General features: G+C 39.7%; 1 protein-coding gene across 1 annotated transcript in view; it reads right to left on the bottom strand.

Moving 5' to 3' along the window:
• ITGB6 (integrin subunit beta 6) overlaps window positions 1–12,756 on the bottom strand; it is a 38,660-nt gene extending 25,904 nt beyond the window's left edge. Inside the window, exons 1-6 of the mRNA XM_030952647.1 lie at window positions 12,580–12,756; window positions 6,315–6,391; window positions 5,497–5,576; window positions 2,526–2,730; window positions 1,367–1,613; window positions 329–494 (exon numbers count right to left, since the gene is read on the bottom strand). Of these exons, the coding sequence (XP_030808507.1) occupies window positions 329–494; window positions 1,367–1,613; window positions 2,526–2,730; window positions 5,497–5,576; window positions 6,315–6,375 (759 nt within the window). The 5' untranslated portion in view covers window positions 6,376–6,391; window positions 12,580–12,756. The remainder of the gene's footprint in view (window positions 1–328; window positions 495–1,366; window positions 1,614–2,525; window positions 2,731–5,496; window positions 5,577–6,314; window positions 6,392–12,579) is intronic.
• Window positions 12,757–13,970: the final 1,214 nt, after the last annotated feature.

Raw genomic sequence — 13,970 nt, 5'->3', positions numbered from 1 at the left:
TGTTTAATAACATGGGTTGGCCATGTTCATGTCAATCTGCTTACTACTCTAAACATAAGTTAATAAAAAATATTTAAACAGAAAAACAGACACAGTAATTATACTGATATTTGGACTTATTTGTCCCTGGCAATTAAAAGGAAACTTAGGCTAAAATATTGCAATATGCATGTTTTACTTGTACAGCCAAAAGTATTTTCACACAAATTTAATGAGGCTCTTGGTTTGTGTTAAAAATTTTTGAAAAATAATCTGTCACTTTGAAATACCAGCATATAATACTAGAAGAGATAATATATGGAATAATATACCTAGAAGTTTCAATTACCTTGCAAACAGCTGCCTGCATAATTGCATCAAAACCTCCCTCTGGAGTGTCTATATTAGCAGAAATTCGTTGTCCTTTCACAATTTCATTGAATTTTTCAGCATCATTTGTTAGTGGCAAAACATTTTTATATCCAAAGGTGGGTAAGCACTCATATGGTACACTTCTGCAAGAAAAGTGAGACAGCTTATGGATAATAGAGAGTGAAAAATCACTGGAATGACTGCTTCAGAGGGCTGTCTGGATTAGTTTTGGTCTTCTGTCCTTCTGTCTCTTGTCTCTGCCTGAGAAGAATTAGTGACAAACCTAAGATAATTAAAGAGCGTTCAGTGTCTTGGGCAATGGAAAAAATCTGCATAAAGGCTGGGAAATGCCTCCTAGAGCAGAGTAATTCAGCCAGTTACCAACGTGCAGCCCTTGCCATGCCTCCTGTTGTGCCTTGATCTCATATTTGGAAGCATATTGGGATCTGTAGGTCCTTAATGGCCCTCAGAGACAACCACCAAGGTGCTGCAGTCCTGGTCCAGGTTGCAGAGTCCAGCTTCTCCCCTACACAGGTTAGCTAAGGGCTAGGGCAGCCAGGGGCTGGGGAGATTGCCAGACCTTAAGAGGGAAAAAAAGGCAGGAGAACAGCATTGATGGCTAAATGAAACTGGTTTGCTGTGTTGGGTTTGAGCTTGCAACTCCTTAGCGTAATTCATTAAATTCTTTTATATATATTCTAGAAAATGAAAGAAATTAAAAGATATATAAAAATACATGCCACATACCTTTTTGTTAACATATTAAGCACATTTGTAACTAGCAGCAAAAGCTAAAAAGCAGACTCACTCCCAGATTCCTCTATCCTAATAACGTAGGACTCATTAGAAGGGTGATCAGAAGGTGAAACTAAAAGAACCAAATCTTGTTCCACAAACCAACTCATTTACAGCTGGAGGAGGGGAGAATTTCCAGCGAAGCTGCTGAAATTAATTTTAACCTAAAGATTATGACAGTGTTGGCATGCAAACAAGTGTTGGGATTTTCCCTGCCTACCTGCAAGGGTTGTTTATTTCTGCAGCTGTAGTTTTGATAAATGGTGAAACTGGTTTTTCAACAAAAGATCCAAACCCCAGTCTAAAATTGCTTGTCAGTTTTGACATCTCTTTGGAAAGAGTTGAACCCAGTTCTTTGATTGTATTCAGATCATCATCCATGGAAGCTGAAAGATCCATGAGGTAGTAGAGATCAATCGGATAATCTTCAGTCTGGCGAACCTTGATCTGTATTGCTTCTTCATGTCCTATTAAGGTCAGGGGAAAGTGGGACACATATCAGCATTTCTGTGCAGAAAACATAGCAATGCTAATTTCTTCATAAACTTCAGTATGGTGACAATTATCTGGTATTTTAAAGCACCGTTAGCATTAACAAAAATATTTGAAAGATTGTCTGTAAACAAAAAAATCTCGATTAAAGGTCTGAAAATTAAAAGTAGCTCTAATGTTTGGGGTTTTTTTTAAACAGTTCTACAGTAATGCCATAAGCACAGAATTAAAACTGATTGCTATAATTTGAAAAAGTGTGAAAACATCTCTGCAGCAGTATGCAGCTTTAGAAAATTTAGCTATGAAGCTAATTAAAACTAGAGGTAGCACTTGGGGTCCTATCATATCCTTTAAAAATTTAAACAAAGTCAAAGTGTACACAGAGATTTTTTTTTGAAGTTCCAGCACTATGACCTGACCTAACTGAATGTCTCTTACTTTTTTTATTCCAAATTTTCTCCAGGAAAAATTCAAATGTGAGGGACCCCAAGGTGGTTCTGGAATGCTACCCTAAATGCCACTGGTATCTTGTAAATCCTCAAAGCAAGATTTTATGTTGCCTCTGAGATACTCTGCCAGACCAGCAGGGGAGAGGCACAAGAGCTCAGCTGGGGAGGAGCCAGGGACTTTCATTCTCTCCCTGCCACCTCACTGGCGAGAGAAGAGAGGAGCTAAAAATATATATCCTTTTTTTTATGATGTACCCAGCACTTCTGAAAATATTCCGAACGCAGCTGAACCTAGTTTTCATGTGATGAGTCAACAGATAATTTTGGACTCAACACAGGTTTTCATCTTTATTCTGTCAAGATATTTTTGAGCTTGTTCAACCCAAGAAGCTTCAGTTTATCACACTGTCTGAAATAAACCTGTGATCTGTGACTTACCTGGTCGCAGTCTCAGCGTTAATTTCTGGGGAGAAATCTGTGTGACATCAGAACTGTTCTTCTGGGATGATGCAGTTAGGGGATCATTTCTGTGAATTTCTACTTCTGAAATGGGAAACTCAATCAAATTCATCTGGCATCCTTTGGACAAAAGATTTTCCAGGGTATCACACCTCCCATGAATTCCAGACGAGTCTGTGTAATTCTAACACAAGCAGGAGAAGGAAGGGATGAGTTAAATGTTTTTACTGACTAGCCACCAGCACCTGCCCCACAAAAGGTCAGTCCAACTCAGGGAATGGAAACAAAGGTGCAAGTTTGTGCAAACTAGTGCAGAACTAGATATAGGTGGCACAGAAACCCAAATTTGCCCTTCATGGGTCAAGTCACACAGGTGTATAATTAACGTAACTTACACCGACTTGTTATCCTGGGAGGAACTGCTCTGTTGCTGGGGAATGGGAATTGTGCCACTCACTGCATTTGGTTTCTCACAATACTGGGAATGATAACACAAAGCCCCTCTGAGCCACTGGTTTTTCTATCATAGGATTATGCCACAAATTCATCAGTCTTTCTTATACAGTTTAGAACTGCAGATTGAAGCACATCATTCAATAAAAGAAGAGGTCTTGCTGATAATAAACTCCTGGACGACTTGTGACAAACAGATTGTGGGTACCCAGTGTTTACTAGTTCTTTTTTTCTGACCTACACTTTCTCCTCAGCTCTCATTTAACCTGTCCACTGAAGCATCAAGTCCTTGTTCCTCTGCCTGGTGCCCAGCAGTGACCACAGCCTGTCCCCACTGTTCCTCAGCACCAGTGGTGCTCTCAGCATCCCCACACCTAAATTTGGCCCAGCATCCTCCTTGACCTTCTACCAGCCAGAGGAAATCAAAAGCCTACAGATATCAACTGGATATCTCGCAGTTTATTGCCATTACTCAATTCAGAGCATTGATATGCATTCCCTTCCACAGCGCTGCTACAGGGTGGGTACTAACCTCACATGGTGGTGAAGTTAATGGTTACTTTTACAAGGAGGCTTCTGTGCCTTATTACCATTTCCCAGGGCTATGTCCAGAGTTAAGATTCTCAAAATCAGTCAGGTGTGTCCTGGAAACTGCTCTGGCCTGCCAGCCCTTTTGACCAAAGCCTGGGCAGTGCCTGGCAGAACCAGCTCTGAAACATTAAGTTCCTGGCAGATATTCATGGGCCTGTACCATGCATCTGCTCTTTTCTCCTAGGTCTGGGAAAGCAACCCATGGATCAGCCATTAAGCCGCAAATATTCTCAGTCACTGAAAAACTTTCCAAGCAAAACAAAACAAATTTACTTTAAACCTGTTAAAAACAGAACTATGACCATTTTCCCACCAAAATATCACCCTTCATGCCTGAAAATTGTCTGGGATCTTATATATTTTGGTGGAAGTGTTGAGGCACCTGCTGGGAACAGTGGTTTATTATTCTCCACACTGAACCTGATGCCTTTGCTCAGGCAAAACTCTCACCCACTGCTTCTTGAATACAGCACACATAAATTACATGTACCATTATAAACCTTTCGCAGGGAGATCCATGTCGTCTCCTTCAGTTACACAGTTTGTAACTTTTCAAAATGTGTGAAGAGACAACCTCATATTTCAAATAATACAATTACAAAGTGTGTTCCTATCCTATAGAAAACAGTTTCCTTGGAGGTGCTTTTGTTTTGCTCTCACACTAAAACTCCTATGCCTTTTGCATGCTTGATCTGCTGTTTTCTAACAAAGAAATGGATGAGCTTATGAACAAAGAAGAAAAATCATGTTTACTACAGTGAAGTTTTCAATAGTTCCACAGTTTTTTTGGTTTGGTTTGGGGGTTTTTAAAATCAATAAATTATATTGGGCTCTTTTTTCCCTGTAAATACATGGCAGTAATCAAAATTATGTGATCCAATTTCAACAAAATCCTGTTTTATAGTACAGATATAAAAACTACTGCAAACACACTAATGTGGGGTCTTTTTTACCTCCATGGTAATATATTTTGCAAATGGCAAAAGATGCCTTTTTAGAATTTTTTTTAAAACATGCAGTTTTTTTTCTCGCTGAGCTATTTCATAAAGAGTATTTTAGTCCCATGCTGTGTCATATCGCTGTACCCAAAGCCAACAAAAACTGTTAGCAGCAAAGGTGCAATCCAGAAACTAAAATGAAAAAGGCTTTATTTCTCTAATATTTCTGTCAAGTTTTTGTTGCAATAGCTGACTATCTTGTTAATGCTAATGAACTAAGAGCTAGAATATTTACTGTGAACTGGGGAGATATTATTTAGCACCATTTATAGGAGAAAGTTTTAAAAGCAGAAGTGTGAAGTCACTTCCTTAGGGTTGCACTGAAAATCTGAAATAAAAGTATAGGAAACAAATCCAGATATATTTTTTAAGTCCAATGTTTTACCAAAAACATATCTACATCATATGAATTATAAAGTCGACATTATTGTAACACTTAAAATCAACCACAGATTAATAATTTCTAGATGGAAGTTTTACATCTGCAAACTTCTACAGTGTTCATACTTGCAAACCTTCTGTTTACACTGTCTGGCTTGGCACATAATCTGTAAGACACAGTCCGGCTTTTGACTTTGTGTCTGGTGCTTCACCACCAGCCAGCCCTCAGGCTGATGACCTGAGACCCCCCTATTTCTGCCATAGATTTGGAAGATTGATGTTTTTGCGTTTTTTTTTCAAACAAGAAAACAATCAATCAAACAAACAAACATCCTAACAACCATACTGTGAATAACAGATCATGTAGAGTAGATTAAATTCCACTTCTGCTCCCCATGAAGGCTTCACTAAGCGCTGTATGCATTACAAAACTCTAGGCTGACCCAATTAAGTCAATACTTCATCATCACTCAGAGTGACTACAAAGACTTCAAGTCTTACTTTGAAATTTTTTTTTATCACTCTACCTCTTGCAAACACCAAGCGCAGTGTGGTCCGGAAAGCAAACAATCTTCACAAGTCACTGTGCTTTCCTGAGAGCAGGTCCCTGAATTTAAATCCAAGAAGATAAAAGGCTGTTAATATTATGCTGAATCATTCAATTTATGAAGAAACTTGTCATTTAGAGAATGTGGGTGGTGAAAAATGCATATATTTATCCATATTTAGGATTACTGATAAAATTTCTTCTTAACAGTAGTTCTATTGGTAAAAGATTAACTCTCCAATAAAGATTAAACCTCAGAATTGCTGGCAATTAACATACCTCCTTTTGCGTGCTTTATGGGTGGCATTCACTTAGAACATGTTAACTTGTTCCCTCCAGTGCACCTGATAGAGTGTTACATGTGTTTCTGGTATGGTGTAGGTAAGTCATTTCCCACATAGAGAGAGATATTAAAAGAACAGATTTATGCTCACTCTGTACGCTTAATATTGCTTCACTCAGCTCTGTAGATACTTGATATGATTTTTGTCCATTGTGTAACTACCGGAGAAACACTCAACCATATGTATAATAGAAAAGACTCTTAGCAGATCAAACTGTGATTAATGAAAACAAAATTGCTCAAATGTCTGTCTCTTCCAAACCTGTTGTGCTGTGTAATGACCACCAAATTGTAGATGAAATGGCAATGCAGCCCTACAGCAGCCTGTCAAAGAAAGGTCATTAAATGGAAAGGAAAGATTAAATACAGAAGGCAGAAAGCTATTTTGTGTCAACTTCAAGCAAGAAACAATGCAAAATGGTTTGGAAATTGATCTCCCTGCCCCTGCGCCTTACCTTGCACATAGTTATTTCTTTGCAGAAATAGGAAACAGAGGCAAAGCAATTCAATCCCCATTCGTTTTCAGTGCTGGCTGCATGACAAAAAAATAATAGCTTGTTAATTATGGTCTGCATAAAGGTAGAATGTCGTAAAACCCATGCATTCCTGGAGGGTATGTTTTCAGATGTCACGTACACCGGATCGCGAGGAAACTTCAACCCCAGCGGGACAGACCATGAACAAAAGTGAAAACAAGGACTACCTGAGCAGGTAGAGAGGACAAGCTGTGCACACAGTAACGTGAACATGGTTATCACTTCCTTGTTTTCCTGGACTCCTTATAAGGCATACAGGGAAAATTCATTCAGGTGAGGATTTCTGTCAGTCCCAGTCACTCTGGGTCCTAGAGCAACCCAGCCCAGAGACCGTGTTTGCGCTGTACAACAGCCCTTCTAAAGCTCCTTCAAAATAACACCTTTAATTGTGCCCCGAGGGGAGATGGATCATTAAGATTGCCACGTAAGTATACTTGGAGAAAAGAAAAAATCCCAGTTTTTCAGATTTCGTGATATGGAGGGAAATTCATAAAGGGAATTGTGAAGGAAAAAAACCCCAAACTAATCACAGATTAAAACTGAGGACTTTGCTTCAGTACTTCAAGATACCAAGTACATTGATTTTATTAACATTCCAAACTGAAAGGGAAATGCTGAAGTTGTAGATTTTTTTAATATATAGAAGGAGGAATAATTTTATTCCCAGTACAGCAACTGACTTGAAAAGAGAATCATGTCAGCCTTAACTCTGCCTAATAAGTGTCTGAATATTCTGCAGCACAGAAACAACTGCATAACAAGTTATTGCTATCTCTCCTCCAGCTTCCCAGCCTGAAATGAATGCAAAATATGTATTTCTTACCACCTTATTAAAAGGAAATAAAATTCCTTATTTCCGGATTTCATGTCTTCCCTTCTTTTCTGCTCTGCTATTGTCTGTTTTAAAAATAATTTTTTCAAGATGAGTCCTGTCTTTTCATAAGGCTTTGCAATAGTCAAAGTAGGGATGGGTCTGTATCAGTTAAATTCAACATGCCTGCAACATTCCTGGGCATTGAGGCCAACTGGCACAGAAAGACTTGAGTTTATGACTGCAAAGTACCTATTGGGACCATTCTAGCAACCAAATTGTGCCCAGAAATTGTTTGCAGTGAGTGTAGATTAGAAGAGGTCAAATTCATGCCAGGGAGCATTTTCACAGTCTAATAGCATAGACAATCTCATTCTAGTGCCTGAAAATATTCCCAGGCACATCCAATTTTACTAGTATTTACACAGACTGTGGGCAGTCTCACTAGCAACTCACTCAGGATTACATCAGAACCACCTTTGCTCTGCCCGTGTGTTCCCACCCCTTTGCTCTCACTAGTCATCGCTCGTGTCCAAACACGCTGTGTCTCAAACTGATCCAACCAAAACCCAATCACCTTCTGTGGGGAGGGTGGAGGGCTGGTTTTCATCTGGCTTTGTCCCTTAAACCCTGCGGCTGCCCAGTCCAGAGTTCGAGGCAGAACTGGCAGGAAAGGTGAGAATATGTTGGGCCAAATTTAGCCCAGTTTAGGCTGTTGTGGAACTCTATCTTAACATTTCTATTTACAACAACATTCTTAAATCTCCTTCAACTGCTCTCTATGCCTCAGAGTGCCCTTTGTAAAGCACTTGCTCAGCTACAACAATTTTCTCTGGCATGAAAAAAGCATTGATTAGATTATGTTCCTTCAGTTTGTGAAGACACAACTCTGTGTGAACACTCTACGTAATTACATAAGGTCAAAAAGAAGTGGAATCAACGAAAAGTGTTTGCTCTTGCTAAGAAAAACATCCTCCTGTAATATGCCACTCAAATATCCTGCTTCTCTGGGTCTGACTGACATTTGTGTATGTCCTTTAAGATTGTTACTATGTCTACAGCCTTGCAGCCCCCAAAATCCAGTGCTTTCTCTTTCAGTGGAAAGGTCACCTTGTAGCTCTTATGGGCTACAGCAACACTCCAAAGCACAGGGCTTGGTGGCAGTGCTTCGGCCGCCAGCAGTGTCTCAAACTAAGGACCAGCCAGCTGAACAGCTGGCAATTAGCAAACGCTCATTCTTGGATTCAAGATATCAAACTTTGAAGTGTAGAGAGAATTAGTAATACAGCCTACATAAAACTTACAAATTCTGTTTGATATTATCAGTTCCCCACTTGCTTGTGAGGTAATATTTTGTATAGGTCTTGGCAGGAATAGCATGGCTGGAGGCTAAGTGCCTGCCTCTGAGTGAGGTGGCTGCCAAAGACTATCTGAATTAAGCCTTTCCTGAATAAAATATCTAAGTTTCTGCAAATTATTAGGAATCTATTAGATTATTAAGAGATCTATTAGATCTCCCTTGATTGTCTGGAGAGAGCAGAGAAGGAAAAGAAAGTAGCAGAATAAACAACAACAGAAACAGACAAGGAAAAAATACTGAGAGCAGGAGCCTAAGAGAGGTCCTGAAAGATAGTGTGCACCAAGAGTAAACCTTGGGCAAGGTAAGAATACCTAGACAGGAAGCAGACAGATGATTCTTGTTTTGAAGTAGTGACACATCACCTATGAAAATGAAAGGTAAGTTGACCAGGAAGTTCCTCTACTAGATCAATGCTTTGTTTGCTTTAATTATCACTAGAAGCATAAAATCTCAATCTGGAGTAGCCATGCTGATGTGGGAAGGATGTGTAAAATGCTTTGGGATCATGGCATTAATTGATTTGACAACAGGGTTCCCATTCTTCATACGGTTTTTAATACAGTCTCTCATCACCCACCCAAATTAAAGACACTGATTCAATGAGATACAGCAAAAAGGAAATTTATAGTACAGAAAGAAGACAATTATGATTGTTTCCATCAGCCACTATATCATTTCGGAGCAGATTCTACAAAAGTCTACGGGTTAAAACACTTCTCTCCCAAAGAAGGCATGTGTTCCATAGCTGCAAATCAAGTGCTTCCATACTCTTGGGTCAGCAGAAATGGGAAGCATTTTCTTTGGAAAATCTACACAGAAATATATGCCCCAGCAGCCTGACAGACCCAGTTCCAAAGAACAGCAATGGCAGATGTTTCAGAGGATGCCTGCCAGTTAGCTAAACAATGAAGGCTGAAAAAAGTTTCTAAGCTTGAAACTTTGGCTCATCTTTAAGGAGCTAAAGATGATGTGAGTATCCACACAGTGGTGTGAGAGCTCTGCACACAGGGCAGTCCAGCACAGAGAGAAACCACACACAAGTACTGCACAGACACTGCAAGGACTGTCCTGACTCTGTCTCTGCTGCAGTACAGATCTGACAATGCTTTAGGGAGAACTGGCAAAAGCATTTCAAGAGGAAGCAACAATCCCTAACAAACGGTTGTATTTAATGGGGAAATTCACAGTGAAGGTGAAAGCGACAAATCAGCAAAATCAGAAACGTTTGCTTCTTTAATTATTTTGCTGCTTTTGTTTTTTTTTAGTTGATACACCTGCTCTTTCTTCATTAATCATCATGGTGGGACATGGGTATTGCTCCAACAGAAAATTACAACTATTCAAAGAAACTGCTGAAAGCACTTGAGTCCTGTATGAGTGACCTGGAGCTTGCTGAAAGCAAAGATCTGAACATACAGTGATGGAGCTGCTTCATTCCAGCTCCTGTGTTTTGGGGTGTGCTAATGCCATATCCCATTAGGATATCATATTAGTATATGCTAATATGCTAATGAAACACTGCCACAGAACCCAGAGAGATGTGGTCTCTCCTACCCTCCAGGTGCTGTTTGCAAGCATGACTACACATGATGGAGTGCAGTTTTGGAAAAAGAGAGGAGGTGTCTGTAGCCTCTTCTGGAGGGCCACAGGAGAAGGAGAATCACACAGAGGAGAGGAATTTTCCCCTCCTGCTCTGAGCAAAACAAGGTGTTGGGAATTGGTGACTCAGGTTGTGATTCATGCTCTGGTCTCCTCTTGTTTCCGGAGCCGTGCACTGCTGTTAGAGGAGGGCAGGGAATGAAGTCAACAACCTTAATCTGAGCAAGCAGAGGGGCAGAGGAGGGAGGAGAGACTGCTCTGCAACTGTACAGTGAGCAGCAGGCAGGAAACTCAGGGTGTTTTCAACTTGTGTTCACCTTGCCCACGGCTCTGACCTGGCTGGTTCCAGCCAAGGGTGTGAGGAAGCCTTTGTTCTCAGGTTTTTTGGCATGGGTGAGCAACATGAAAGATTTGTTTGCTTTTCAGATTTGAAAACACTCTCACACTTAAAGAAAAATAATCAGACCTCTGAACTGCAGAATGGTTTAGGTGGAATTTGTAGGAAAATGGAGTGGGACTGCCAACCAGCCTACAACACTCAAATTATGCCAGGGACTTCCACACATCCCATCAAATCTCACCTTGGTTTTTGTTTGCTTTTCTTGGTTACATGCCACCCCTTGCTTTTCCTGCACTATAGAATGTGGGGCAGAGACAGCAGAGCAAGCTCAGTGCAGGTGGGTGATCAAGCTGGGGATGGGAACTAAATTGAGCTCCACAGCTCCTCAGATCCCTGCACTTTAGCTGAAGAGCTTTTCATAACTTTGTTCAGATTAATGCAAAATTCAAACCTGACCTGCAGGCCCCATCACAGAAGGGACAAGGGGATGGCCTTGCTGTTGCAACAGCACCAAGGGAAAGGCAACCCTGTGTCCCAGCCCTGCAGCAGGCCAGGCCTGCTCTTGGAAAAGACTGTAAGGTTGGGTAAACATAGTGTCTTCAGGCCTGACCACCCATATGAAAATTCTAAACTATGGACCTGGGATTAAATCACTTGAAAAAAGTGATTCTGCTCTGGTTTTATGCACAGAAAATAATTTTATGGCTGACCTTCCTATGCTTAGGCAGTGGTATAATGCTTAGTTAAAACATAGGGTTTGAATAAGGTTGTTTTAGAATAACCAAAACAGAATGCTTAGCCTAGCACCCAAGCAGCTGCTAAATAGTGAGGAAAGTGGGCTCAGGCACTGCATGAGAGCAGCTCCATTTCTGGAGCCTCCTGGAGCTGTTCTGGGCTGGGTCAGTTTGGTTCCATGTACAGACACCCAGCACTCAGGCCACGCGTCCTCGCCAGCAGCTGCCGTCTCTTTTTGGGAAAAGAGCAGAATTTATGGTTTCAGAAGCCTTTTGTGCAGAGTGCTGCCATCTTATGGCTATTATGCTCCTCTGGAGGAGGAAAATGAGCACTCAAACTCAGGTGGGAAAAAGGTGATACTGAGAGTCCTATTACCTTTTAACAATATTTTGCTTTGTGGCTTATATAAAAATCTTTCAAGATATTCAAATTTTTGTAAAACTATGTATTCACTTATATTAGAATTTTAAAATTTTTTTCATCCTTTTTTCAAATTCCATCTCACATTAAACAGAACATTACTTCCATTGTCTTTGTTATAATCTTGGTTACAAGCTTCTGAAGTGTCAGGAATCATTTGCAACATCTTTATCAGGGTAAATGTTACTGTACTTTATAAATCTTGCCTTATGTGTTTCTTCTGAAAGCAGGAAGGAAATTTAAACCAACAGTGTCTCCTCACATGCAAACAGGAACGTTGGAAAAACAATATTATACAGAATGATTACTGCTTCTACAATCCTTAAAGTACTCTTCAGAGCTACCAATATTAAATATCTAAAAAACCCATGCAAAACTATAAATATATAAATAGAGCCACCTCTAAATAAAAATAAAATCAAACTAAATCAATTCCAAGTATTTTGCTGAGTGATACCAAAAGAATAAGGCAGAGCAGATTTCTCTAACAATGTTTTCCAAGAGTTCAAAATGGTTAATCATGTAAATGCTGTCAATAATATTAGATCCACTGATACCTCATCCTTCTTATCTCATGTTTGTTGTGCTCTAGATTGACACTTAACAAACAGATTTATCAAAATTTTAAACCAATCTTTAAAAATAGTTAATTCTTAACATTTTATAGCATGTCAGTATGATACAGGCCATAGGGTCATGCTTTCTATCAGAACCAATAAATCAACAGAAATTTTAAAAAATACTATTGCCACAGTAATAAAAAGGAGGGGGCACAACACTGCAAAGGCTCTTATAGATACTGAAAATATTTCCTTTCTCTTTACACAGCTGTCTTAATAAACTTATGGAATCCATCATAAGTCTTGTCAGACTGCTTGACCCTCTGGCAGAGAGGCAAAGAGAAAGTGGCTCTACTCACCTTTATGCAAGAGCTACGTGAATTGTATCATCCAATTTGCAAGCAAATAACTTCCATTTTACTGTGATACCCACACCTACAGTGGTTTATCCCTGTCACTCTTACTAGAAGACTGTTTCAGAGACTTTGCTCTTCTCATAGCTGGAAACTGCCTCAGCTCCAGCCTGGATGGACTAACTTTCAGTATATATCCATTTATTTTAATGACAACATTGTCTGGCAACTTAAATAGCTTCTTTCCTCCCTAGTATTTGCCCTGCCCTTCTTTCCCCTCCCCTTGATGTATTTATAGAGAGCAATTGTATATCCCTCATTCTTTGTTTTGTGCAGTACTGCTTTTCTGCATTTCCTTCAATGTACTTTCCTAATTATGGCTGACAAACTGTTCTCAGTACCCAGAGGAGCCTCCTACAATGCTGTTTGTACCCAGGTATCCCTTCTTTAGGTCTCCTACATGATATCCAAGCAGGACCATTTTGGCTTTTCCCATGGCTCCACCTCAGTTCTCTCAGGATCCTTCCACGACTGACCGAGACATTCTGGTCTTCCTCTTACCCAGCCAACTCGCCACAATTTACAACAGAAGTAATTTCCACCTCAGTCTGGATGTGATCCAGCACTTGCACTATTAAATTCTACCCAACACTTCCAGGTCCTTGTTCCTTCATAGTTTTCTGCATTTTATCTTCATGCAATTGTTTATTATTTCTTGCAAAATGCATACGAAATTTCCAGATTACTAAGGTTAGTTAATGAAGCTGTACATTACTTTTTTCTCTGCCTTTTCTCTCTCCTTTTTTTGGGAGATCTTTAAAGCAAAACTTCCTGATCCTTCACCTGAAAATTAATTTTTTTCTTCTTCGAGCAATTTAGGATGGATGACAAACACCACTTCACTATGAGCCTACTGCACCTTGTTAATAAATTTTTCAAGTTTGTAAATGTTAGCTTTTATTTCTACAGATGCTTCCATTTTTGTCCAAGATCTGGACTATCATATTCACAGAAAAAAAGAAAGAGCATTTTTTTTGTTTGGGCAGTACATACAGAGTCTTTAATCTCTACCAGAGAGAGTACTTGCCACCTACCAGACTCCCTTTTACTTGTGTGATAGGAGAAACTTTGACTTTTTCAAATATTGTTACAGATGGTATGTCTGCAAACTTGACAGATCTGACTGCACCCTCCGCTTCCAGGTTCCCAAAATACCATTTTCACTGGTGATCTGGTATGGTGGGGGCTTTCACTCTCTTTGCTATCTCCTAATACTTTTATTTCTTTTGAAAGGATTTTTAAGGTGCTTACACTCTTCATTGTCTCCTTACAGTACAAATTACAGATTTTTAAATTATTATTTAAATTAAATTTTAATAGGTTTGGAGCCTTCATCC

The sequence above is a fragment of the Camarhynchus parvulus genome, chromosome 7 (genome assembly GCF_901933205.1).
Source record: "Camarhynchus parvulus chromosome 7, STF_HiC, whole genome shotgun sequence".
Lineage (NCBI taxonomy): Eukaryota > Metazoa > Chordata > Aves > Passeriformes > Thraupidae > Camarhynchus > Camarhynchus parvulus.
The sequence above is the reverse complement of the archived record's forward strand: the minus strand, read 5'-3'. Positions and strand labels throughout refer to the sequence as shown.